General features: G+C 37.3%; 3 protein-coding genes across 8 annotated transcripts; 1 reads left to right on the top strand and 2 right to left on the bottom strand.

The window, feature by feature from the left end:
• Positions 1–1,581: 1,581 nt before the first annotated feature.
• On the bottom strand, positions 1,582–12,170 carry ankrd2 (ankyrin repeat domain 2 (stretch responsive muscle)). 3 transcript variants are annotated; one of them, XM_043255736.1, is made up of 11 exons: positions 11,465–12,170; positions 11,166–11,333; positions 4,462–6,307; positions 4,243–4,342; positions 3,521–3,667; positions 3,325–3,429; positions 2,530–2,628; positions 2,355–2,453; positions 2,177–2,275; positions 1,990–2,088; positions 1,582–1,919 (listed from the first exon to the last, which is right to left on the bottom strand). In XM_043255736.1, the coding sequence occupies exons 3-11, from the start codon at positions 4,473–4,475 to the stop codon at positions 1,800–1,802; spliced, it is 882 nt and encodes a 293-aa protein (XP_043111671.1). In that variant the 5' UTR covers positions 4,476–6,307; positions 11,166–11,333; positions 11,465–12,170; the 3' UTR covers positions 1,582–1,799. The 3 variants fall into 3 exon arrangements, with proteins under 3 accessions (XP_043111671.1, XP_043111670.1, XP_043111669.1); XM_043255735.1 differs by lacking the exon at positions 11,166–11,333 and having other exon boundaries at positions 4,462–7,207; XM_043255734.1 differs by lacking the exon at positions 11,166–11,333.
• Positions 12,171–12,846: 676 nt separating this feature from the next.
• On the top strand, positions 12,847–17,609 carry st3gal7 (ST3 beta-galactoside alpha-2,3-sialyltransferase 7). 2 transcript variants are annotated; one of them, XM_043255688.1, is made up of 7 exons: positions 12,847–13,143; positions 13,282–13,442; positions 13,601–13,720; positions 15,108–15,413; positions 15,619–15,805; positions 16,001–16,141; positions 16,638–17,609. In XM_043255688.1, the coding sequence occupies exons 2-7, from the start codon at positions 13,309–13,311 to the stop codon at positions 16,872–16,874; spliced, it is 1,125 nt and encodes a 374-aa protein (XP_043111623.1). In that variant the 5' UTR covers positions 12,847–13,143; positions 13,282–13,308; the 3' UTR covers positions 16,875–17,609. The 2 variants fall into 2 exon arrangements, with proteins under 2 accessions (XP_043111623.1, XP_043111622.1); XM_043255687.1 differs by having other exon boundaries at positions 12,863–13,143; positions 13,601–13,721; positions 15,088–15,413.
• A 258-nt stretch (positions 17,610–17,867) lies between these two features.
• Positions 17,868–24,845, bottom strand: hps1 (HPS1 biogenesis of lysosomal organelles complex 3 subunit 1). 3 transcript variants are annotated; one of them, XM_043255686.1, is made up of 18 exons: positions 24,693–24,845; positions 24,099–24,220; positions 23,756–23,890; positions 23,084–23,226; positions 22,830–22,938; positions 22,584–22,744; positions 22,394–22,493; positions 22,250–22,319; positions 22,055–22,110; positions 21,180–21,335; positions 20,716–20,895; positions 20,283–20,359; positions 20,033–20,164; positions 19,876–19,941; positions 19,601–19,745; positions 19,059–19,172; positions 18,731–18,813; positions 17,868–18,493 (listed from the first exon to the last, which is right to left on the bottom strand). In XM_043255686.1, the coding sequence occupies exons 2-18, from the start codon at positions 24,213–24,215 to the stop codon at positions 18,331–18,333; spliced, it is 2,007 nt and encodes a 668-aa protein (XP_043111621.1). In that variant the 5' UTR covers positions 24,216–24,220; positions 24,693–24,845; the 3' UTR covers positions 17,868–18,330. The 3 variants fall into 3 exon arrangements, 1 of the variants encoding a protein (XP_043111621.1); XR_006252368.1 differs by lacking the exons at positions 17,868–18,493; positions 18,731–18,813 and having other exon boundaries at positions 19,601–19,737; positions 19,881–19,941; XR_006252369.1 differs by lacking the exons at positions 17,868–18,493; positions 18,731–18,813; positions 19,059–19,172; positions 19,601–19,745 and having other exon boundaries at positions 19,881–19,941; positions 20,655–20,895.
• Between the last annotated feature and the right edge of the window lie 2,137 nt (positions 24,846–26,982).

Raw genomic sequence — 26,982 nt, 5'->3', positions numbered from 1 at the left:
AATGTATTTATAATCAAACATTGATAAATGTATTTGGGTAGTTGACGTATCAATGACAAACATGTAAAAATAAAAATATTTGTAACTCTAAAAATGAAGATACATTTCTCTTATGCTATTTATTTATTTATTTATTATACATTTTTGCTGTCACACCACAGTCCAAATTTTATTTGTCATCAACTACCCATTTACTGTTAAATCAAGTTTAATGCATCAATGCTAACTAAACGCATAATTTCTTTGCAAAGAAAAAAGAAAAATCGCTGGCCCCAGAGAATCGCCCAAATTAATTCCTTAATACATAACCTATCCTGTTATTCCTCACTCAAGAATCAGCTAACAGAATATTAGCAGGGCACGTAGCACTTATCCAGCACTCAAACCACTAAATGAAACCACTGCAGTGTGTGTGACTAAAAGCTTTCTAATCATAGAACAACTGAGAGCTTTAAACGGGTGATTCACAGGCACACTGTGTGATGTTTCTATCAGCGAGACGCGCAGGGAAACCCTTCACGTCAGCAAGGCCAAGAGATCAGTTTGAAAACTGGATGAGCCGAGCTATAGATTACATCTCTAATATAGCAGCAAAAAAAACACACACACACAGAGTAACGACAAAGATCAGAGCTGGATTGTTGATTCATAAACGACCTTATATTGGGACAAATGTTTGCTTTCAGTCTGCTGGATTGTGATTATATAATAAGCACAGATGACGTACGTCTCACACATGGGCATATCGGTTTCCTGCAGCCAAAGCCTTGTCATCTGATGCATCAGGAAACTATGCATAGCAGTGAGCCTGTCCTGGCACAGTAAGCCATAGACAAAACTATAGCATGTTAAATATGTTTCAGACGAAAGACATGCTATAACAGAGAGTCAAACAAACTCAATATCGTGCATGCATTTCTCGTTTCGGAAAGACAAAGATAGCAAACCGGTGATAATGTAAATAGTAAATATTTTCTTATAGCGCCAACCGTCTTGACATTAAACTTTTTATGATATAACGCATCAGTCATGTTCACCTGAGTAATGCAGAAATATGACGAGCGGCAACATTAACATGTAATGATACGTATTAGAAAACATCAAAAATAATCACTTGTTTAAATTTTACATTTAAATATAATAGGATTTTTTAAAAACCAGACAAAAGTTTGAATATTTATGATTTTTCTTAATATAATTTTAAAAGTTAAACGTTTCTTATGCTCTCCAAGGCTGTATTTATTTATATTTTTACTAGTAAAAACTGTAATAATGTGAAACCTTATTATAATTAAGAATAATTGTTTTAAATTTTAATACATGTAAAAATGCAATTTATTTCTGCATTGCAAAGCTGAATTTTCAGCATCATTACTTGCTTTAATGTCACGTGATCCTTCAGAAATCATTCTGACATGCTAATTTGCTGCTCAAGAAACATTATTATTTATCAATATTGGAAACGGTTTTGCTGCCTAATATTTTTTTTTTGTGAAGCTGTATACACCAGCATTCAAAATACAAGAAATACAAAAAAGTGACAGTAAAGCATGCAGCCTGGGTAAGCGACTGTCAAAAATATACAAAAATATTTATTTTAAAATGTTGCCCAGTAAATACAGATTCTGCTGCTAAAAAAATAGAGCTTGTAAGCCTGATTTTTAAATGAATTAATAAAATCTCATTCACCCAGTATACTAATGAATTGGTGAGGACAGCCAGCTTTCAGCACTAATTATCACAGAAAGTAAATAGTCACTGAAGACAGAGGTGGGGTTGTTCTCCAGCCGCGCACCTGTTCACAGATGCTCTAACGAACCCAATGCCAGACCGACCTCTCTCATCTGGTCCAGTTTCTCCAGTGTCTCCTTCGTGTCAAACTGCCATTGCTTCACCTGTTCCGTGGCCGTGACTCCTTCCTAAAAACAAGAAAATGACAATATTGCAATTTTAAATATTTTGAATCATTTTCATATCTGTAGTACTCACTGCATTCTTGATCTGCATATTGGCTCCGGCCAGTATAAGGAGTCTGACGATTTTGTACCGATTCAATCTGACAGCATCATGAAGAGCAGTGTCTCCTTCCTTTTGAAAAAAATGAAACCTTCTTAAAATGTTTTCATTGAATTGTAATCTGCGTGTTGGTGTTTTCCTCGTGAATTATTCATGTTACCCAGTCTTTGGCATTAATGTTGATTCCACTGGTTAGAAGATGCTGGACCACGTCACTGTGACCTGTCCTTGTGGCCACATGCAAAGGTGAGCTAAGCAGCTGTATGAGAGAGAACAATAGGGTTTTAATACTACGCATACAGCTCATCTTTTATATAGTCTTCTGTATTTTGCATTACTTTGTCTCTGACGTTGATGTCAGCTCCCCTGTCCTGGAGAGCTTTCAGCGCCGAGAGACTTCCACCTCTGCAAGCCCAGTGTACAGCCCTGCAGTCCAGCTAAAACCAGGGCAAAACGGTACAATCAGCATCATTTCAACAATTCATTCTCTTCACCAAGTTATATTGACCTCACCCTGTCTTTAAAGTTGATATCGGCTCCTTTGTTCAGTAATATTTCCACTATTTTAGCATGATTTTCCAAAGCGGCCCGATGCAGCGCTGTTTTCCTGAACTAAAACAAACAGCTGTCAGAAAACTAAAATTAAAACTACAAAAACGTGACTTGAAATAAATATAAAAATATATATTTTAGCCAGTTGAAAAGCCAACATTTCTGATTTTCATTTAATATACTAAAACTGATGATAAATAAACACATTAAAGCTTTATTTCACAGTTACACCTATTAGTTGCTTATTAGCATGCATATTACTAGTATATTAGCCATACATTACTTCTAATTAAGCACATATTAATGCATTATTCTACATGACCTTATTCTACATCCCTAATACCCAATACCTAAACTTAACAACTACCTAACTAACTATTAATAAGCAACAAATGAAGAATTTCATAGTCATAGGTAATAGTTAACAAGTGTTACCTATTCTGAAGTGTTAGCTGGTGTTATTGTCAATGAAAACACAGTTGTCCATTGTTTATTCATATCTTCTCACAGTGCATTAATGTTAACAAACATAACTTGTGATTTTAATAATGCATTAACATTTTTAAACATTAACATTAAGATGAATAAATATTGTAGAAATTCGTCTTGTTAAGTAATGAACCGTATTGTAAAGTGCTACCATTACACTTAAAATGAAAAATACAAAAAAATAAAAAGTATATTTTCACAAAAACTATAATAATATCTTGATCATAAAACAACACTGGATTGAACATGTCACTGGACATATTGCACCTCATCACAGATGTCTGGATCTCCTCCATCTTCCAGAAATTTCTCAACTACTTCTGCCTTTCCCCGAGCTGCTGCTTTTAAAAACTCCTCTGGCTCCACAGGTCCCTGAAAATAAAAAAAATCAAATAAATATTGAAATAAATAAAATGGATAACATAATAAAATAACATAAAAATTCAACAAAGTTTTCCCTCACCACTAAAACATCCATTAGGTCTTTAGGAGCTGCAGTCTTGGTCCGTATCTTTTTCCTCTCACGCAGGTCAATAATGTTCTCTGCAGCACCCAGATCAACAATCTCACGCCTCAGATCAGAGGAGAACTTCCTCACCCGTTCCTCTCCCTGCTTGAAGAACTCGCTTCTATTCATCACTGATCCAGTGTTTGTGCATCAAGTACATGCACGATCTCTTCTTACAAATAAGTTGGTTAATACAAGATTATAGGAATAAAGGTTTTTTATTAGCATATAAATGTTAACGTTCAAGAAACCTTGCCACAAAAGGTTATTTATAGTTATTTTTTAAAATGTTCCTCGTAATAAGCAAAAGTGGTCCTTTAACTCAATTTTTAACTCAAATGTTATCTGGGGAACCAAAAGAGCTTCTAAAGATGCAAAAGGTATTTATTGAGTTTAGGAACTGCTGTGTTTTTAGGGAGCAACACTTTAATGAAAAAGATTTGTTAAAATGTTTTAGACATTTTGAACAGCTATAACAATGTGTCTTTATTAAATCTTTATTTTCTACATTTTGCAATACCCTGAAGTCATTTCTTTCAGATATTCTCTTTTGAATGTTCAGAGGTTGCTCCTAGATCTCTGCTATGCTTTGACCATCCAGTTTCTCATACATGCTAAAATGTTTACCTTTTCATTAAAAGTCCATATTTTGATCTCTCTTCTGATTGTTCACTCACCCGAATCCTCGTAACCCTTTGACGGACAGATTCATTCCCTCCTTCTACCTCCACAAAAGATGCATCCAAAACCAAAATCTCCAAATTTCGTGTCCGACCTCTAAACAATTTCAATAAAAGACAAATTAGCTTTCTCAGACAGGGCCAGCCTTAATTCACACACAGTAAGTGATCCAAATAAGAAACAAATCTAATAAAAGGTTTCTAAATATCCTATACCTCCTCCCGTTCATTAAAGGCCGCCCTTCTATCGACCACAGCTGTCGCCCACAGGATGTTCTCGTCCATTGTGACAAAATAAAATGAAATCAAGAAGTTAATTCAGAGTATTTGCAAGTCGCAAACTTTCAGGAATAAAAGCAGACCTGCCAGACTGAGATCTGCACCGGTCTTATAGCTCTCAGCAGGAATGTAAAGCCATGTCAGGCCCTGTGTGACAGCTGTGGACAGGAGCTGGATCACACACAAACACGCGATCATGAGCTCACCGTTCAAGCCGGTGCCGTCCACCTCGACAGGCCTGCCCTCTAATGCACTGGGAGTCCATTTTTACACCAACCACGGCACAATAAACACCCCATTTTGGAGATTATGTTATACCTCATAAATGCCTTCTAGCTTGAAAGAACGCATGTTAACACACAATATACAATCACTCAATGGCAAACATCCTGTTGTATGTGGGCAAGAATGCACTCAAACATATATATATATATACATATACACATATATACATATACAGTTTGTCATGGAATTTTCGATTCAAAATAATGTGAAGACTGAGAATGAAGAATCAAACAAATCTGTCTTTGCCTTGCTTTTATTTCTTTGCAAAGAAACAAAAGAATGATCTGGTTTACACACAGTGGAGTCTGTGCAAAGAGATAACCGTGTGCTCACAGGCTAGAGGTTTTATAGGCTAAAGTATACATTCCAAGGTTGCTCAAATTCATCTCGAACCAATTGAAATAGTTCAAAACCACACCACCCATCTCGTGTTTACTGTGTCTGGTTGTTCTCAGTTTTCTTCCCGTCTTCAACACAGATAAGGTGTTCTACACCCAGATGAGGTGGTTTAACCGCTGTTACTCATACATTATTTTCCCACACCTCTAGCATCCCAGTTCTCTGTTTGCACATTCGTGTTCATGGTCAGTACAATGGTGTTACGAATATATATGTTGCTTAATCTATCTTTCAGTGAAGTTAGTTTTATCAATTAAACATTAAATGTAATCAATTAAAATAATTTCCATTACACTCCTCCCTTTTGATCATTCTTGATCACTTATCAAAATCCTTCTGCCGGTTTGGGTAGAGCGTCCTTGACCTGTTGAGAGATCTGAGAGAGAACCGAAGACAGATTTTTACAATAGTTCAGCATGTCATCTTCACACAGAGCAGTAGAGGGCAATGGTCGAGGTTCCGGTCCCACTCCAAGCGATGGAGGCCTGCCAAACAAGATTTCAAATGGGCCAGAAGCCGGATGATAGGAGGTATGTTTAAGTATGTCGATTCCCAAAAACTTCCCGAGCAAAAGGTGTGCCATTATCACTGCTAATCTTTTTTGGTATTCCCCACCTTGGGACAGTTTCAGATACTAATGCCTTTGCAACAGCCCCAGCGTTCTGTTTAGATGTGGGGAAGACTTCCAACCACTTTGAGAACATATCAACCAAAACAAGGCAGAATTTCTTGCCTTTGCACGGTGTCAGTTCAATGAAATCGAACATTATATGATCAAAAGGTTGACTTGGTGGTGGATGTGCTGCCAAAGGGACCTGTTGTCCTCTTCCTACATTGTTTGTGGCACAAATCATACATGATTGACAGTATTTTTCTGCAAAGGAAGTAAATCCTTTTGTGAACCAATATTGATTGATCATATCAAACATTCCCTTTTTGCTTATGTGATCTAAACTGTGTACTAATTTGGCATAGTGTGGGAAAAAGTGTTTTGGCAAACAAGACTTGTCTTCGGTACTCAGCCAGATGTCGTCTTTCAGTTTGCACTCGGCCTTCACCCATTGTTTTTTCTCCTCTGATGTCGCGAAAACCTGCATAGCTGTAAGAGAACCAGAAGGGAATGTTAGTTCATTATGGTTAACAGTTACACATGTTAGAGAAGGTTCTGTTCCCTTTGTTGCGTTCTTCGCAGCGATATCAGCGCGTTTATTTCCCAATGATACAAAATCGTTAAATTTGGAATGCGTGATGCACTTGCAAATAGCAAAGACCTTGGAAGCAAAATCGCTTCTAGCAAGGCTGCAATTTTGTCATGATTTTGGATAGGTTTACCATCGGATTTTACATCGCCATAGAGCTGAAAAGTCATGACATGTTGAAAAGGCATAACGAGAGTCTGTGTAGATGGTGACTGTTTTTCCTTCGGCGATTTTACAGGCCTCTGTTAATGCTACTAATTCGGCCGCTTGTGCAGAGCAATGCGCGGGGAGCGCTCCACTTGCTAATGTTTCATGTGCGGTGGTTACTGCGTAGCCTACTCTGTTTTTACCAGTTTCTGGGTCTCGAGACACTGAGCCATCAACAAATAAGACCAGATCTGAATTGTCGAGGGGGGTTTCTTTTAAATCTGGTCGTGGTGTGCACACCTGTTCCAATGCAGCGGTACAATTATGTTCCTCGCCATCCTGCTCGGTTGGGAGCAGTGTGGCAGGATTCAACACTGTACACCGTTTGACTGTGATGTTTGGCATTTCCAATAGAATGGTATTATATCTGAGCCATCTGGCTGTTGACAAATGAGATGTTTTCTGTTCTAACAGGATCATAGAGACAGCGTGTGGCACTAGCAGTGTTACATCAGAATACCCCACAATTTCCCTTGAAGCTGAAATAGCTTTTTCTGCTGCTGCAACAGCTCTCAGACAATTTGGTAGACCTGCTGCCACAGGGTTGAGTTTACTTGAAAAATATGCCACCGGTCTCAGCTTCCCCCGTGATCCTGTAACAGAACAGAAGACATGAAACCATTTTTCTCATCGACAGTTTGCACAAAATTTCTCTCAGGGTCTGGAAGTCCCAGACTTGGGGATGTTTGTAACAACATTTTCAACCTTTCAAACGCTTTCTCTGCTTCAGGAGTCCAGGTCAGTCTCTCATGTGGCTGCAACCCTTTTCCATGAGCCAAAGCGCTCAAAGGTGACTCTTTAATGGCATAGTTGGGAATAAATGTTCGACAATACGAGCACATTCCCAAAAATGACAGGAGCTGCTTTTTTGTCAGAGGCTTTGGAATTTTTTGAATTGCCTCTATTCTCTTTTGAGTTCAAGATTTTCCCTGCTTGTTGATAATATGACCTAGAAACGTCACCTCTCTTTTTGCAAACTGCAACTTTGACAGACTGACCTTGTGGCCTTCAGCAGCCAAATGTTTCAACAGCTTCACAGTGTCTTGCACACAAGTTTCTTCATCTCTAGCTGACACTAAGAGATCGTCAACATATTAAATTAAAGCTGACCCTGGTGTCAATTGTAATGGTTCCAAGCTCCTTTTCAGTGCCTCACCGAACAACACGGGCAAGTTTTTGAATCCTCGGCAGAGTCGAGTAAAAGAGTAAGGTTTGCTGTCAAAATTAAAAGCAAACCAAAATTGGCTATCTTTATGAACCGGCACAGAAAAGAAGGCATTGGAAAGATCAACAACCGAAAACCATTCAGCATCACCTGGCATTTGTGATAGGAGTGTGTATGGGTTGGGGACAATAGGGGCTTGTGTTTGAACTGCATCATTTACAGCCTGCAAGTCACAAACCTCCACTCAACTGGCTGGTCTGCGTCTCTTATCTTTTTGACAGGGAAGATAGGTGTACGCACAGGAGAGTTTTCACACTCCACAATCACTCCAGCCTTTTTCAATGCTTCAAAAACTGGTTTAATTCCCTCAATATCCTCCTTTTTTAAAGGATACTGAGGTTTACATGGTCTGTAGTCAGATTTTGGAATAATTTGGATAGGTTCACAATTCTTAATCAATCCCACGTCATGTTTAGAGAAAGCCCAAACAGTCTTTGGAACTTCCTTGAGAGCTGGAATGCTTTCCATTTCAGTTTCTGTAAGGAAGCAGTGACTGGGCAAAGAACTCTCACTCACATGAACTGTGCGTTCAGCTGTTGTAACAGGCTCAGTCAAATACATTCGATATGCAGACAGGGTTGGATTATATTCAACATTTTTCTCAGCAGTCCGCATCCAATTCACATGAAAAATACACGCTTTTACAAAAGGACCAATGTCTTCCCAATGATCATTGTCCCCCTTTGAAAATGACACATGGGGAAGAGAGTCCACAACATCAAAAAACTTTCAATGCAACAGTAGCAGCACATTTATTTTCTGTCCAAATTAGCCAATTCAAATGTAATGCGTCAATGCATGGAAACCATTTTTGTTCAAACAATTTATCTCTACCCAGAGACACATGTGCTGAGCAATGCAAGTCAGAGAATGGCATAAAATCAGAATTAGGTGAAACTCTGTCCTTAGCAGCATTGACAAGACCTGACAATTGACAATTCATCATCTCGCAATTTCCACTGATAAATGTATAGTGGTGTGTGTTGGATTGCAGTCAGAGTTTGAATTTGGCACTGAACTGCTTTGACACCTTCTGGGCTAGATAACAGAGAAATACCCAGTCTGCACAATAAATCTCTCCCCAGCAGATTTTGAGGACAGTGTTGTGACAGAAGGAAACTGTGTTTGAAGCTTGTGCCATTCTCATCCTCACATCTCAGAGGGACTGTAAAATTCTCTCTAACACTATGGCCAGATGCAGAAGTTGACCATACAAAATTTCCACTTAATTTAGGGACAGAGACAAAATCATTTATTCTTAACACCGAGCTTGTGGTTCCCGAATCGGCTAAAAACACCTTTTTAACTCCATTTATCCATAAGCTAACTTGTGGCATTTGTTGATATGCTAAATCATTCAAATGAGTATATGTGCCTAATTTTCTTTGTGTAAAAGATTTCTCATTTTCTATTTTGGCAATGCAATCATGTATGAGAGCAAGCATTTCTTCATTGCAATCTGCAGCAAGCATTTCTTCATTGCAATCTGCAGCAAGCATTTCTTCATTGCAGTTAGCGGAGTCAGGTGTGGGTGTGTGTGTGTCAAACTTATCTGTTGTTGTAGTGTGGCCGCCGTAGACTTTGCTCTCGACTCCCCCCTCCTTTTTCGCACTCTGTTGTGCAGCTTTCTGTTGTCAATCTGCTTTCGGTTTAGACTTTGCCGCGCCAGCCGCCATGCGTTTGTTCAAAAGTGGGCACTCGTTTTTCCAATGCCCGGGCTCAATGCAATAAAAACAAACATCCGGATCAACTTGAGACAGTCTTTGTCCTCTTCCTCTCCCCCGCCCTCGACCTCGGTAGTTCGCTCCTCTCCCCTGCTCAACCCTGTACATTGTCAGGCTTGTCAGCTGAAGCTCCCTCTCGCCTTTTCTTCCGGCTTTCTCCTCCAACACTCTTTCAGCATGTAACGCATATTTTCTGATCCTTTCCAGTCTCTCGTCTTCCCAACCGATGCAGGTTTGTTTGACGATAGTCGTTATTTCAGGTCTCAGTCCACTCATAAGGCTGCTACGCAAATGAGACTCCCACATCTGTGGAACTTTCCCTCTGTCATTCGGTTCTGACATTCCACTGTAGGTGTTGAAAGTTTCATACAGTCGCACATAATAGTCGTCGACTGACTCGTCTTTCCTTTGCGTGCAGTAGTTGATCTTAGCCGTGTTGACTTTGACTGCAAAGTGGGTCTTGAACTGTTCGCCCAAAGCTGTCACTGTTGTCCTGTATGTCGTATTATCAGCGTGTTCCCACTCTGCTTGGACTCTCCGTATGTCCGTCTTGGGGAAGTATGGTCGGATCTTGTGCCAATCCATCAGCCCCATTTTGAGTATCAGCAGACGCTTGAGTTTGGGCATCGTGGGGCTGAATTCTTGACAAAACATTTCCAGTTCCGCTGCAAACTTCTCTCCCGAATCTCTGGGATTAGGCATATTTGACATAACCTGTCTCAAGTCTTTCTCACTCTATGGTTGAAAAACCATCGTGGTTCCTTGTGGATCAGCCACTTGAATCATGGGGAAAGAGTTGTCCTCATCCACACAGTCCGACTCCAGTGTCAGTCTTTCAAGCGACCCGGACCTGGTTCTGGCGCAGGTCATGGAGTATCTCACTTTTCGAACTCCGTCGCTCGATGTGGAAGGCTGGGATGGTGCAGGTGCTGCTGGAGCGGTAGAAGAGGCGGGCAGCAGTCCCTCTCTCTGCAAGCCGTCGATCTGGGCAGGTTTCTTACTGGGCGGTGGGAGTACAGGTGCCATCTCAGAAGCGCTGTAAGACGGAGGTTGTGGTAGTGGCGGAATTGCTGATACCGGTGGTGGCGCAAGTGGCTGGGGCATTTGTTGGTATGGGTGAGGCCAGGAGTCAAGATCAAAGTCCACTTTGGCGCATTGTAGTTCTAGAGAGAGGTAGAGAGAAGAAGAAGAATTCTGAGCAGTATACTCTGTTCTTTTAACTTCATTTGTTTTTGAATTTACATTTTTATAAGGCATTTCTTTCAGGGCTTGCCGTTTCTCTCGTCGTTCTGCCTCTTCTAGCCAATAATTCAGATATTGTCTGTGTTTCTGAAACATATCTTTTTGTTTATTTTTCAACTTTTTCTTATCCCTAAGTTTACTTTCACGCTTTTCCAAACTTTCCTTCACCCTGTTTAGAGTCGTCACACTAAACGTGCCCCTTTTTGGAAAATCATGATCTTTGACCCAAATCGGTACCACCTCCATAATTCTCTGTCCATATTTCTTACTCATATCAAAGTAAATTGGGCTGTTCAAATCATCTAGATCGATTTCAGGTTTGACATTTCTAGACCCCATACTTGCAATCCAAGACATTACCTGGAACGCGTCCGCTTTCCCTTCACACTCAGTCGTCACTGCCGTGTGGCTCTGCACTTACTCGCACAGAGTCTTTTTTTCACCTTTCTGTCCTGCTTACTCGCAGACAATGCCCTTTTCACTAACCCGTGAAATCAAATAGGGTGGCTCGGCCATGCGTTCGCGAATCTAGGAATATCAAACCGCTCGTTGTTTTTGTCAGACCAAGATGAAAGAAAATATATACCCTTCTCAGTGTTACCAACCAAAAACCCTTAATTTAAGACAAAGACAAATTCTGGTCTCAAAATCAGTCTCACCGTTTTCAGCACACGTTTTCTGGTTCTTTTAAGGAATCCTCAGACGTCAGTTCCCTCTTCCCTGAAACCTTTAGGGGTACAGGGCTAAGACCCTTTGTGGGCTTAGGGTGATCAGCCTACCAACGCCTTTCAAGTCCCGGACGATCAGCTGTCGGATCCCTTTCTCGTCGCCAAGTTTGTCATGGAATTTTCAATTCAAAATAATTTGAAAACTGACAATGAAGAATCAAACAAATCTGTCTTTGCCTTTCTTTTATTTCTTTGCAAAAAAACAAAAGAATGATCTGGTTTACACACAGTGGAGTCTGTGAGCAAAGAGATAACCGTGTGCTCACAGGCTAGAGGTTTTATAGGCAAAAGTATACATTCCAAGGTTGCTCAAATTCATCTCGAACCAATTGAAATAGTTCAAAACCACACCACCCATCTCGTGTTTACTGTGTCTGGTTGTTCTCAGTTTTCTTCCTGTCTTCAACACAGATAAGGTGTTCTACACCCAGATGAGGTGGTTTAACCGCTGTTACTCATACATTATTTTCCCACACCTCTAGCATCCCAGTTCTCTGTTTGCACATTCGTGTTCATGGTCAGTACAATGGTGTTACGAATATATATGTTGCTTAATCTATCTTTCAGTGAAGTTAGTTTTATCAATTAAACATTAAATGTAATCAATTAAAATAATTTCCATTACAATATACACACACACACACACACATATATATATATATATATATATATATATATATATATATATACACACACACACACACACACACACATATATGTATATACATATATTTAACTTTTTAAGCAGTAGCAGTGTTTTTGTTTGATTGCTTCATAAAAAAGTACAAAAAAAAATTGAAATAGAAATATACCAAGTTTGATGGATCTTTTGTCTTCTAAAATATACCCATTTAATAGTTTAAAAATGCTGTGATAGAGAAAAAAAAGAAAATATATGCACGCACACACACTTTAAAAAATATAAAAGATGCATTAACAATTAAAATTAAAGTAGATCATAGTTAAAGAAATGATTTCAACAGTTGTAATAAGAAATTATTGAGCTGCAAATCAGCATATTAAAATTCATTCTGAAGGGTCATATGACACTGAAACTGAAGAAACTGCATCACAGGAATTAAATTCCAAAATATATAGAAATAAAAAGATATTTAAATTTAAAGCTATTTACATAGCCATATAAATTGTACTTTATGTTTGACTAAACAAGCTTGTAAAAAATCTTAAAATACCTAATATAGAGAAAGTTATATCTTATATCTGAGAATTTTTCATTGGTAGCAAAATAGTAAAGTAAATTAATGTTATTCACTTACAGATATAGTATTTTATTTTATTTCTATATGTATTGCTCTGAGCAACAGCTGTATAAAGAATATAAAGGGACCTTTGAAACATGGCTTTTAGGAATGATATCAAGCATAATCATAAACTGAATTGTGTGGTTGTTTGAACAGTACTAGATAAAGTACTGTGGTATACAAAGAGAAGTCTCTGAGACGGATAAATGATTAACTGTGAGGTGGGATCAGAGTGAGACAAAACACGGCAGTGAATGAAAGGGACAAAAGAGCAGCTCATTTTCAATACAACACAGACATGTTTCTATCTCCACACCTGGGAGTAGACGACAGCATCTGAAATTAGAGGTAAGAAGCAACACAAATCATAGATTAAGGCATAAAGCATTGAGATTAAACGTGGTGTGAACGAAGGGTGTAGAACGTTGACTCTACAGAACAAACAAGCAAACTATGACTCTTCGATTCATATTACATGACCGACAGGTGTAGTTAAGAATTGGTTTGGACAAAATGGTGACGCTGAAACATTTGAGCGTTAATGATAACGACGAAGACAGCGTTCCTCTGTTACCGGAAGCCAGCAGCTTGGAGAGCGCAACCACCCAACACAGCAGGGCAGAGTCCAGGGAATTCTTCCTTAGCCGGTGGGTTTGTCCGAGATAAGCACTCTGACACATGAAAACATGCTGCGATGGAGATTTCATGACCTGTACAGATGCATTCCTTTAAAACCGATAAAGCACAGAGCTTCTGAAACACCGTAAGCGCGTAGGCTTCATGGGACTTCTGTTTATTATTTCAGGAGGAACAACTTCATTTTAAGCATTGCTCTGTTGCTGAGCTGTTACTCGGCCATTCTGGTTCCTGCGTATCTGCCAAGACCAGAGCCCATCTGGACTAATGACAGCTCTGCTGAAACTCTGGTACTGTCACTCAATTCATAGAACACATGACCTTACTTATTATAATCAAAGCAACTTAATTACAGTAATTACAGCATGTGTGCATCTGATATGCCCAAACTGTACCTTCATTTAATGAAATTATTGACATGAAGCTTCACTGATTCATTTGAACCGTTTCCCAGTATTTATTATATATATATATATATATATATATATATATATATATATATATATATATATATATAAAAATTAATACTGTCAAACGATTATTCGCCATTACTTGCATTTTGTTTACATTATATATGTAACACTGGACAACAAAACCAGTCATAGGGGTAATAGTCAAAAAATGACATTAATACTCTGAAATTCATCTATAATTTGAATAAATAATCTTTCTATTGATGTATGGTTTGTTATTATGCTATTTGAAAATCTGGAATCTGAGGGTGCAATTAAGAAATACAAAAATATTAAGAGATACACCTTTCAAGCTGTCAAAATCATGTTATAAACAATGCACATTACTAATAAAAGTTAAGTAATATGGTATTTGTGGTAGGAAACTTAGTAAATATCTTCATGGAATATGATCTTTATTTAATATCCTAATGATGTTTGGCATAAAAAAGGGTAATTTTGACCCATACAATGTATTTTTGATTATTGCTACAAACATACACATGCTACTTAAGACTGGTTTTGTGCTCCAGATTAACATATATCTGTTTATACTGTGTATATTTATTGTGTATATTTAAATACAAACACATACAGCATATATATATTTAGAAAATATTTCCATGTATATTTATTGATATAACTGATATCATATATAAATATGATATCAATATATATATATATATATATATATATATATATATATATATATATATATATATATATATATATATATATATATATACACACACATACTTATATTTATTAAATATATAATTAAATATTAAAGTAATATTTTTATGCTCTTCAAGACTGTATTTACTAAAACAAAGCATGATACGGTCACATTTAATATAATAAATTAAATCAATTATTTTAAAATGTTTGATATTTCTAATTCTATGATGGCAAAGCTGAATCTCTTTACTTCAGGCTTCAGTGTCACATTAACCTTCAGAAATCATTCTTAGATGCAGATTTTCTGAAGACATAGTTATAATTATTATCAGTGCTGTGCAGCTTAATGTATTTGCGTAAACCATAAATGATTTTTTTATGATAAATCGAAAGTTCAAAACACATTTTTTAAATTCCTACGCTTGTTAAAATATTTTTTTAAATTTTAAACAGTAGCGTATATGTAAATAAACCATGAAACAATGCATATTGAATTACTTACAGAGGTGTATGTTGTAAACCCCAGGCTCTGCTGAATCAGTCAGCGGCTCTGCTGAATCAGTCCTGTCGCAGCGGCTGGAGCGTGGAGAGGGTGAGAGCGTTGTCTATACCTGCTGGGCTGCTGAAGATTCCCGTGTTCCTGGAGAACGGCACAGGAGACTGGGCGCTGCCTCCTCCTCTGGGTCTGCAGGGTAGTGAGGAGATGGTGGCTCAGGCCCTGAAAGCCCTGCCTTATACTGCTGTACCCACTGGCCCAGAGACCTGCAGGAGATGCGTGGTGGTTGGAAGCGGTGGCATTTTACACGGCAAAAATCTTGGTCCTCACATAGACCAGTACAACATCATCATCAGGTTAGTTCATTTACAAACACTTACGGGTGTCACAAATACAGTAAAACAATAATATTGTGAAAAATGAAATTCATTCCTGTGATGAATGAACTATTTTAGTCTTCACATGAATCACGTGATCGTTTAGAAATCCTTCTAATATGCAAATACCTTCTAATACCCAAACTAATTACATTAATATGAATATTTTACTCTTCTTACCCAGAATGAACAATGCTCCAGTATTTGGATATGAAAAAGACGCTGGATCCAGAACTACCATTCGCCTCATTTATCCAGAAGCGGCTCCTTCTCAGACACAAGAATACGAGAGTACTGAACTGGTGGCTTTGGTGGCATTCAAGAGTTTAGATTTAGCGTGGCTCAAATCTGTGGTAACCAAAGAACCTTTGGTGAGTAATGCAGAATGTTTATGTGAAGGATATATATGGAAAAAATGTTGCGGTCTGTGTTGATGAAACAAGAGAGACTGTAAAATTTCAATGCTTCATCAACTTTTTGGAGTGCACTAGTATATAGATTACCTGAAAGTTAACACAAATGGCCAAAACGCACCATTTTTAATTTCTTAAATGTTCTGTCCGTAGAGCTGGTGGTCTAAATTGTGGTTCTGGAAGGACGTAATAGACTCGATCCCTCTTCAACCAGAAAATGTTCGCATCCTGAATCCTGAAATCATGTACAGGACGGGGCAGGTGCTGCAGACCTACGCAGAGCAACAGAAAAAGGTCAGAATTGAAAAGATTTTTCAAACGTTAGAATTCAAACTCTTGCTGTTTTTGAATTCGAAATGTTACTAGATACATGTTTCTTCTAAAACAAATACACACGCACATTACCATTCAAATGTTTGGGGTTAGGTGATCCTCTTAAGGTCACCCAAGGAGCATTCGAACAAAAACGTCATTAAATATGAATCAATAATTATAAATCAATTATGATTGTTGAACTGTTTTCTAGTTATTTTAAAATGTAATTAATTCCTGTGATGCAAAGTTGAATTTTTTTTTTTTGGCCAGTCATTACTGCAGTCTTAAATGTCACATGATCTTCAGAATACATGTTTCAGCATTCTTTGCCAAGTAGAAAGCTCAAAAGAACAGCATTTATTTGAAACAGATATATTTAGCAATATCATAAAATCTTTCTAGTCGTCACTTTAGATTTATGTTTCCGTGCACGATTCATTAGACTTCTTCTAAATCTTCTGTTTTGTTTTGTTAGATGGTGCCGACGCTGGGTATGACGGCGGTAGTTCTGGCCCTGCAGGTGTGTGACGAGGTGAGTTTAGCTGGATTTGGATACGACCTGCAGCACCCTGGAGCTCTGCTGCATTATTACGGCTCTCTCCGCATGGATGCCATGAACACACAGGTGGTTCACGACGTCAGCGCCGAGACCATCTTGCTGCGGGAGCTGGTCAAATCTGGAGCGGTGAGAGACCTCACTGGTGCACTGTGATGACTGCGGAAACTATCCATGCTTCCAATAGTTAAGAGAGATGGCAAACAGCAGAAAACTGTCCAGACACCCGGACTTGAGCAGGCCACCTTCAACGTCACAAAACAATAGGGTCAATCTCAACATTGCTATTCATAATTTTACAATGTTTAAAAATGTTAATATTTAGGGAAAATACAACATAAGACAATACCCAATAACAAAATAATATACAAAGGCATTTAAGTGGACTCGACTAAACCAAACTAAAACTAAACTAAACCAAAAGCTACTATAGTAGACTTATAATAGACCCAAATACAGCTTTTTAAAGGATGACAGAATATTTTATCCAAAAAAATTACTTATTTATTTTCTTGCAAAAAAAAACTGATTACATAGTGTTTAAAAACATTTTTTAAAGCAAAACATTGCGTTTAAATACAAACAATACTATAGCAAAATATAAATGACGTATTAATGTTAGTATCAGTTCTGTGAAATATCACAATTTTAAAACTTAAAGCAGAGTGAAAAAAATGCACTTACATTATTAAAACATTTTTCTTGAGTTAATCTTTCTGTAATTCATGATTGACAAATTTCTGACAAATTAAATTTAAAAAAAGTGCTGACATAAAGGAAGGAGAGAAATCGCAATGAAATTTATATGTTTGAATAAATTATTATCTCCTTTGAATCAAGTGCATGTAATTTATGTATTTAACTTTGAAATAACCATACTTCAAAACCATACTTATGGTACACTGACTTCTAATGTGGACGCTTCTTTTTTATTCCCATGCTCCTTGTTTGTTGAGCGGGTATGGAATTCAGAGGATTGCTTTATGGCACAAAAACGCACGTGCACATCTTTTCATTGTAATTACGACAGTGCATATATTTACTACAGTGAATTCTACACACTTAACTGCAGGGGGCACCAAAGTCGCAAAAATACACAAAACTACAAGCTTTAAGTATGCTTAAGACTTTAGATTGTACATTTCAGCATTTTTTTTTGAGAGGGGGCAATTTATTTATACGTTTTGTTGTCACTGAGTAAATACTGATAAAAACAGTCAATAATTATGAAAGTCAGTCCTCTAGACTTATTTATATATTATTATATATATATCTATTTATTTATATATTTAGATTATTTTATTTAAATACAGTTTTGTATATCTGCTAACATTGTTGAGCCAGATACCCGATAAAATCTGGGCAGTACCATCTTTAAAAGGAGCTGCTGCCTTTAAAATAATCTGTTAATAGCAGACACATTTCTGAATTAGAAGCACCTTAAGAATGTTTCCTTGCAGATTGTAAGTATAAGAAGTGCAGTGTTTGGCTACCTGACAATATTTCTTGCAGTTACCTTATCTGTAATAAAAAAAACTCTCCACATAGATTACAGATCATAAATAATGTGAACACGGCTGTATGGAGCATAATCCTTTGAGGGCCATGTTGGTCACAAGAGCGGGATACGGGTGGGCTCCCACAGCTTACGGGCCAGCTGACTGCAGTGCTGAAGAATATATTCATTGGGGATCACACCCAGATGCACAGTGAACAGTTCATAACACTTCACCACCTCATTTTGATGTTTTTTGCTGTAATACCGCAGCAGCTTCCTGTCACACAATCAAAGCAGAGTAAATATAAAATACACGAATTCGTTTAAGAAACTTCAGCAGGTGTCATGTAGTATGTCTAGAATAAGAGTTAGGGTTCGTATTATCTGCACTGTATAAAAGTTTTATATAAAAATTTTTGAGAAAGAAATAAAAATCCAACATTTTACTCATTGCTTTGTAATTTTTTTTTTCTGATAAAAAAAAATCAGAAGTCGTTGTTACCCCATGCCATACCTGTAATAATCACAGGTGAGCATTCCTACTGGTGCGGCATCATCTGAGGAGCTGGGTATGTCTATCACTTCCAGTTTGTAACCCTGTAAAAAAAACAAAAAAAACAAATCATGGCAACCCTGAAGATTTTTAGCATGATGATGCTGAATTGTTTGGTAACTGCTGTAGTTGTAGATGATAGCTGCTGCAAACTATGAATATATAAATTATTTAAACTGTTTATATATAAATATAAAAGTCCACATATTTAAACCCTATCAACAATGACCATGTAACTGTCACTACACGTATTATAGGAACTGTATAGATGACGCAAGCGGCCATTTACCGTTTCATTTTCAAACCACAGGAAGTAACAGTAGAAGTAATCGCCATCCCGGAGCGTCACGGTGGTGTAACCCTTTTGCAGGTACCGCTGTGCTTTTGCAACAAGGCTCCAAACCTGTGCAGATTCATGACGAGAATCGTATATAAACAGTAAACTAATGAAATCCCTTGTGAATGAATTCAATGTTTTGAAAATCTCTTTTAAAAGAAACTGCAGTTATTCGATTAAAAATATGGTAGAAATGGTAAAAACAACAAACAACAACAAAAATAGGATTGTAATTTACAATTGCGTATAGTTTTAATCATTTATTATTCAGCATTTCAGAATTTTCATTGTTACTCAAGTCATCAGATTTACATGATCATTCAAAAATCGTTCTAGTATGCTGATTTCTTTACACACACACACACACACACACACACACACACACACACACACACACACACACACACACACACAGACAGACAGACAGACAGACAGACAGACAGACAGACAGACAGACAGACAGACAGACAGATGGGCTATAAGCACAAAAACACCTTGTTCTTTATGAAGTCAGCTAGAGGCCCCTTTCCGAGCTCAGAGACAGTGCGATCTGTCACGTTTAGGGAGGGTGCAATCATCTGACCATCTAAACGGTCCACGTAGATAAAGTGGATGAGACCGGGGTATTGTTCTAGATATGTGAGATCATGGTTAAAGATTACAACAATATCATATGACAAAAGAAGAATGACTCAAGACTGAAGTGCAAGTACAACACATCTAAAAAGACTGAAGGGGGGGACTGAAGCAAAACACTCAAAAAGGATATGATACCATTGTGATATTTCTTTTGCTTTTCACCAGCAGAAAATCCTTCCAGTCCATTAACTTCTCTCTGCAACAAATGTAAAAGAACGGTGATTTAATATTAAGGCACATTAAAATAAGTATCCATCAGTACTGTTGAAGTGTATGTTCAGACATACTGGACCATGCTCAGCGCTCGTTCTTGCAGATGAGGAGCCAATCGCTGACTGCTGCCCATGCACTCAGCTGCAAAAAACAGCCTATACACTCCACACAGTTGAGTCTTCATGTTTCGACACAAGGTCAGCAAACTGCAACGCAACAAATAAAAAGAGTTTTGAGTCACTTTTGACTTTATCCTAGATTAAATGAGCGAATTCAGCCTGTATCGAGTTTTTAACGTTTATTAATAAAGAGAACAGCACTCACTCTCTTGTGAATCCAGATCCTGATCTGCTGAACGCCTTGTTCTTGAAGTCTGTCCATGCATTTTGGAGTTGGGAGGTCTGAATATATAAATAAAGAGTTGAGTTTTTAAAAACATGCCATTATAACTACAGGGTTTCTGACCAATACATTTCTGAAACAGGTCTTAATTTATGGAGGGTGCTTTTAATTAATGGGAATGTACGTGACGTACCAATAAATTAAAAACTAATTATCCCCAATTCTTGAATTTAATACATTTAATGAATGGATATAAATATAAATTTTACTTATACTATAATTAGCATAATTATACTTGTATAATCAGACACATGTAGAAAAACTATTACATTTTAAGTATTTAAATTTAAATACCATCCTTAATTTTTAGACACTGTAAAGTAGATTTGACAGTGTGGAACTGATCGAGTGTGACCTGAACGTCCATACTGGCACAGCTTTTGATTAACTTCTCCAGTCTGCTCCGCTGCTCCTGGACAGAGGGCTGACCCCGCATGGCTGCGGCCCCTTCATGTCCCTCACACAACCTCTTCTCTAACTTCACAAAAGCTTCCAGGATGTAGAAAAAAGATACTGCCACATGACTGTTGGGTATCTGTTGGGTAAATAAAACGGAAAAATGAGCTGTCAACTCAATACATTTATGGAAGACCTACGTAATCATGTTATTCGGCATGATTTAAAGAGCATCTCGTGCTTCAAGAAGCAAAAACAGCTTATGTATTATGGGTGTAACGATACGTGTGTTGTGTATTGAACTGCTCACAGGCATTTTTCAAATCAAGGTGATCATCCTTATTCCTTTAGTGGGGGCTTTGAAGTGAGCAGGGCACATGAGGGCCATTTTGTAGTTGTTTGAAGCTAATGAAAGACTGTTACCTTGGTGAGCAGCACTAGAGTTATTCCAGGCCAGAGAGGTAGGCAATACATGGAGTGAGGCATCATGGGACACTCTTTGGTTTCCAGGAATACCCTGAATGGGGCTGAAAGGTCAGGGGTTGGAGCTTCAAGAGTTTGCAGACTGTCTTCGGCCATCTAAAATCATAAGATCTTGAATATATGAGAAACTCCTCTATAATTACACATCATACACTATCGTTCAAAAGCTTGAATGGTTGATATGAGTTATGTTTTATTGCTGCATTTATTTGATCTCTCTCTATATATACACATATAACTCTGCACTGCACTTCTTATACTTACAATCTGCAAGTAAACATTCTTAAGGTGCTTCCCTCTCTCTCTCTCTCTCTCTATATCCATCTATCTATCTATCTATCTATCTATCTGTCTATATATATATATATATATATATATATATATATATATATATCTATATCTATATATATATATATATATATATATATATATATATATATATATATATATATATATATATATATATAGATTATTATTAGTAGTAGTAGTAGTAGTAGTAGTAGTAGCATTTGAAAAGTTGTGCAGTTGTGCTACATTATATTTGATATGATTTATGTTTATTAAATGTTTTATATATATTTAGATATAGCAAAAAAAACAAACAATGGTCTTACATTTCTTTCATTTTAATTATTTTATAGAAGATAGTTTAGCTTGAAAGTACTATTTTTTATCAGAAATCATTCTAACTGCCAACTATCATTCCAATTCTTTTTTTTTTTCAAGATTCTTTGTCGAACAAAAGTTTTAAGATACTGACAAAGTTCAGAACATAAACAGACCACATTACAGTGATGAAAAAACATTTAGTTCACCTGAACGTCAGGATCTACAAACTGGAAGACAGGAGGACTGTCACCTCTTGGTCGCACTATGTATCAAAAAAAAAAAAAAATCACACATGCAGATTCTAAGTATAAAACACCAATCACTCCTAGAGCCTTTCAGTATTTTAGAAAACCGATCTGAATGTCACTGCAGTAGATACAAAGTTTATGCATTTTTGTTACCTGATTCCCGTTCAGGAGGAGAGGGCTCAGGTGTGTAGAAAACATCAGGGACTGAACTGCTCTCTAACTCCTAAGCACACAGAAAACATTTCTGTGTAGACCTTCGTGAAGAAAAACAAAACAACAACTGAGAAGATATCAAACCTCAGATGTGTCATCTAGGTCGATTTTGCTGGGATAGAGATCTTGCACCAGGATGATCAGAGCCAGGAGATCAGAGGTGTGCAGACTGCTGGCATTTCGACTGCACAAAAAAAAAAAGAAATAGATCACTTCAAAGTTCTCTTTGGAAGCTGTGGTCAAAAATCACGGTCTTAATCAGCGTTTGCTGTACCTGGAGTAGAAGGCCAGCAGTTTGGTGTTCACCAGTATGAAAGCGTGTAGCACCTCCTCTCCCATTCTATCCATGTTGCTGTTGATCTGCTGCACCAGACGACGCTCCAAAAACTCAATGCACTGCTCACAAAGGGTCGGGTGGATCAACCTCTCCACCGCCTGAACAGAGGCAGAGGACGTATCGTGCATTATCTAAAACTAAAACTAGCATGCAGCTGACTAAAAAAACAGCACTTGCGCACACCTCCACTAAAAAGCTTTGATCGTTGACCCTTAAGTGGCTGTACGTTTCCAAGAGGCTTCGTAGCTTCATCCACAAGCGGTTCCTTTGCTCTGTGTCTTGAGGGCGCAATCTGACAAAACAAAAAGTCCATTAAACATATTTCAGATTTCCTTACATTTCAGTGCAATGGCTATTGCTGCAGTCTTTGGTGTAAACCAATAATAATAGGAATAAAGTAATGCAAAATACTAAAATCTTGAAAATGCAGTTCTCACTCTTTCCTCAAGAGGGCACCACTGCACGTCACCATGCCAAACATGATTTCTGTGAGTTTCTTTATCACATAGATCTTTCTCTTCAAATCGTCTTCGGTCTCATCTCCGTCTCCATTCACGGCGATGTACAGACATTCATCAAACTGCGTGACAGAGAGCAGCATCAGCATGTTAGTGATTTGAATAATTTGAAAAGTTGGGGAATGTTACGAGTTTGAAAAATACATATAGGCTCGGGTTCATAGACGCGGCCTAAACCAGGATTAGACCATAGTTCAGTTAAGACACTTTTTTTTTTTTTTTTTTTAAACATGCCTTAGAAAAAAAAGCATTATTGGTGTGCATCTTAAAACACTGACATGTTTTAACTTCTGAGTTTCATTTCAAGTTTCATTTAGCTAAAATAGGTCAGATTTACATTTTAGTGTAGGAGTAGGCTTAAACTATGTCCTTAAAAAGGGGAATATATATATATATATATATATATATATATATATATATATATATATATATATATATATATATATATTTTTTTTTTTTTTTTTATTTATTTATTTTTATAGATATATTTAATTTTTATTTATTTATTGATTGAGTGTTGTCTGTTCATAACAAGACACGTGGATGTTATTAGTGTTTGATCAGATGACTTTCATTCTGCTGTCTCATTACCTGATGCAGAACATAGATATGATTGTTTTCTGTGCTGAAGGAAGTGTAATTGTCCCCGAGTCGGTCCACCATGGTGCTACAGGAGATGATGATGGGTGCGAAGAGAGTGTTAATGCTGTCTTCAAACGCAGGCAGCTGAGAACACATGAAAAACAATATTAATAACCGATCAATATTCAATATAAGTTACATGCATGTATGCATACTCAAAATAACAATAATATTAATATTATGAAATAATAATTATCACATATATCATAATATATGGTAAAATAATGATATTTATATATATTTAAATATCTCTTTTAAGTCAAAGAGCATTCATTTTGAACACGGATCTCACTCGTTCTCCTTCCTCCTGGGAAACTCCATACTGCTCCTGAGTCTTCTGCTCGAACTCAGTGTCAGTCCAGTAGAACAGAACCTCTGCACTCTCATTGGCCACCAGAAGACACTTCATTTTACCTCAACACACATGCAATTAATAGAAGAAGAGTTCATCCTAGTTACACTGTTTTAATTATAAGAGGGTTTCATTTAAACAGAGTCGCATAAAAAGCCAAAAAGGAAAAAAAAAAACTCTTTACCTGTCCTAAATAATAACCTAATCATTTGTAATGTAATACTATATTTCACACATTATAATATGTGCATCTTAGTTATTAAAGGGCCAGCATGAATCCTAATGGGGATGACCCTCCTGTAAGACACCAAAAGAACTTAAAAGCAAGAATTTTAAATTACTTCCGTAGTATTTTCATTAGGAACTGTTCCTTAAAAAAAACACAATACAGACAGGCACATAATACCCAAGAAGACGACACTGTGGTCGCATCTCTCGTTTCCTCACGACCCGACGCTTAATTCACAGAAAGACATAAGAACTTTGTGCACCTTCCAGCCTAACGTTACTTGTGCTTTATTAACGCAAACTTACTATTTTAAGGTTCACTTCTAGAACAGTAGAGCACCATCGCGCACGAATCCTGATCCAGTTTGTGAATCACAGAATAACAAACAGTTTGCCAACTGCGAACTACGGCGGAGCTTCCGCGATGCGTGTGTGCGCGTGCGCGCGCGCGAGTCACGTGATTCGATGATCAGCTGCGAGCGCGCGACACGTCTGGAATTCAGATCATGCGCGGCGGATCTCAAGCGCGTGACTCCTTCACTATTCCTATGATAAACTCATTCAGGCTCCTTCTTTCTTTCGTACTTGAAATAAAATAAAATAAAATAGCCTAGTTTGAAACTGTATCAAGTTAAGTGGAGTTACTGCATCTACTACAGTTCAAGAAAGACTGAAAACCAAATGTAAAATATTTGTAATCTTTGTTTTATTCATTTTCAACAGCTGCTATTTTCTACATAGCTATCAAACACAATGTAGGCCTAGCATATATATACACATATATATATATATACACATACATATATATACATACATATAATTTGACATACATACATATATATATATATATATATATATATATATATACACACACACACACACACACACACACACACACACACACACACACATATATATACACAGTAAAAAAAATCTCCTACTTTCTTTCAACATAAAGAGAAAAAAAAGTTTGCACAAGTGGAAAAAAGAGCAAGCAAAATATAAATGCAAGTTATATATTGATGATGTATAAAACAAAGCTGCTTTCTTTTTCTCTCTTTCTTTCTTCCCGTATGGAATTCTAAATAAATATATTGGTGCTTTGACCTTTCCTTTGTTCAGTGTGTGACACACACATGTAAGAATTTAACATTGTATTAACTTTAACCCTCTATGTAATTGGCTTATGCATAGTATAAACACCAAGAAATCCACCATGTTGGTTTGAGGGGGATGGGTTCTGGCTACTCCAAATAGGGTCAAAAGTATAAACATTTTCACGCTGGGTTTGGTTACAGTGTGCATGGCAAAGCTAGGGAAGTCACGCAAAGGTAGTTTGACTCTTCGCAGAGCTCCAGTCCACAGAACACACAGAGAAAGAAACGTCACACTTCGTTATGTCTGTATATGAATCCACGATGCTGATTGTCAGCTTTGATCAGATGACAAGGACCTACCTGCTCGCTTCACCAGGATCGCGCACATTCGTAATTAAACCAATGCTTGCAGCAAGTCAGTCAGGACATCTTTCGATTTATTTCTTTATTTTCCCTAATTGTCATATGGCTGTTCGTTTTTAAACACGCAATTCTCTTTTGTAAACGGGCTAAATATATTCTCTGGAAATAACTGAATAGTTCCAATGCCATCTTGGTCAAAAGTGAGATAACAGTACCGAGTGAAGGCTGAATCCCAGCCTCAACCCACTTGCGTAGATACATATACAGAAAGAAATGCTAGTTTAAAACAAAACTAAGAAAAAATAGGCTGGACTTTGCATTTGAACTCTTAATGCAGTTCAAACAAATTAATCTTGGTTTGAAATTTCATTTGATTTTATATTTAACTAAGACAAAAATGATTCAGTTTATTTATTCGTTTACTTGAGCTGTACATTAATCAAAGTTAGACACTGCGAAGATCTTAGATCATGAAGTCTACATTTTTTAATATTTGGGTGCAGATTTTTTTTAGATGTTAGTCCCTACCAGCATCCGGTTAAGACTAGCCCTGCATCCCAGTGTGCGTACTATCCATCCTATCTGCCCTGAATGACACTACGTGTCTGGATCAACGTAAAGAAAATAAAGGTTCAGAACCAGATTTTTATGTAGGCCTATCAGGAAACACAAATGAATGAAGTTCTTTCAAGTAGGCAAACAACCCAAAGATAGTCACTCACAATGAGATTAGAAACATAAAAAACTACCAATTTCAGTACATTGCCAAACAAGCGAGTAACGTTTTCGTCAAAAAGCAACTCGTTTTCATTTATACTGTACGATGTTTGTGGTATTTTTGGAGTAACTCATTACTTTGTTCTTTGACCTCTTCGTATTTAAGAAGAGAATTCATTTGCATGTCACGCGTAAATACGTAAAGGCCTGCTGCGTCACGACTTTGTGACCAAGTGTGAACGAGTCTGGATTCTGTTTATGAGCGAGCCGCGTTGAGTCTTTTAAGACGAACCACATGTGAACTACAGACATCTTTTGTTTTATAACGCAATGTTATTTTTTGACGCACTTTAGTGCGCTTATTAGGTAGCATATTCACTGTCGAGGCCACATATTTTAGTTTGCTCCACATACATAAC

This window comes from Puntigrus tetrazona, chromosome 13 (genome assembly GCF_018831695.1).
Source record: "Puntigrus tetrazona isolate hp1 chromosome 13, ASM1883169v1, whole genome shotgun sequence".
In the NCBI taxonomy this organism is placed as follows: domain Eukaryota; kingdom Metazoa; phylum Chordata; class Actinopteri; order Cypriniformes; family Cyprinidae; genus Puntigrus; species Puntigrus tetrazona.
Note: the sequence above shows the minus strand (reverse complement) of the source record. Positions and strands in the feature narration are given on the sequence as shown.

Excerpts from the sequence above, each read along its gene's own strand:
- hps1 (XM_043255686.1), bottom strand. The coding sequence starts at position 24,215 with ATGAAGTGTCTTCTGGTGGCCAATGAGAGTGCAGAGGTTCTGTTCTAC. Across the intron at positions 23,891-24,098 it reads CCCAGGAGGAAGGAGAACGA|CTGCCTGCGTTTGAAGACAG; the intron begins GTGAGATCCGTG and ends ATGTGTTCTCAG. Across the intron at positions 22,745-22,829 it reads ATCAAAGCTTTTTAGTGGAG|GCGGTGGAGAGGTTGATCCA; the intron begins GTGTGCGCAAGT and ends GCCTCTGTTCAG.
- ankrd2 (XM_043255736.1), bottom strand. Across the intron at positions 2,276-2,354 it reads ACATCAACGTCAGAGACAAA|CTGCTTAGCTCACCTTTGCA; the intron begins GTAATGCAAAAT and ends TCTCTCATACAG. Across the intron at positions 2,089-2,176 it reads ACATTAATGCCAAAGACTGG|GAAGGAGACACTGCTCTTCA; the intron begins GTAACATGAATA and ends TTTTTTCAAAAG.
- st3gal7 (XM_043255687.1), top strand. The coding sequence starts at position 13,309 with ATGGTGACGCTGAAACATTTGAGCGTTAATGATAACGACGAAGACAGC. Across the intron at positions 13,443-13,600 it reads AGGGAATTCTTCCTTAGCCG|GAGGAACAACTTCATTTTAA; the intron begins GTGGGTTTGTCC and ends TTATTATTTCAG. Across the intron at positions 15,806-16,000 it reads TGGTAACCAAAGAACCTTTG|AGCTGGTGGTCTAAATTGTG; the intron begins GTGAGTAATGCA and ends TTCTGTCCGTAG.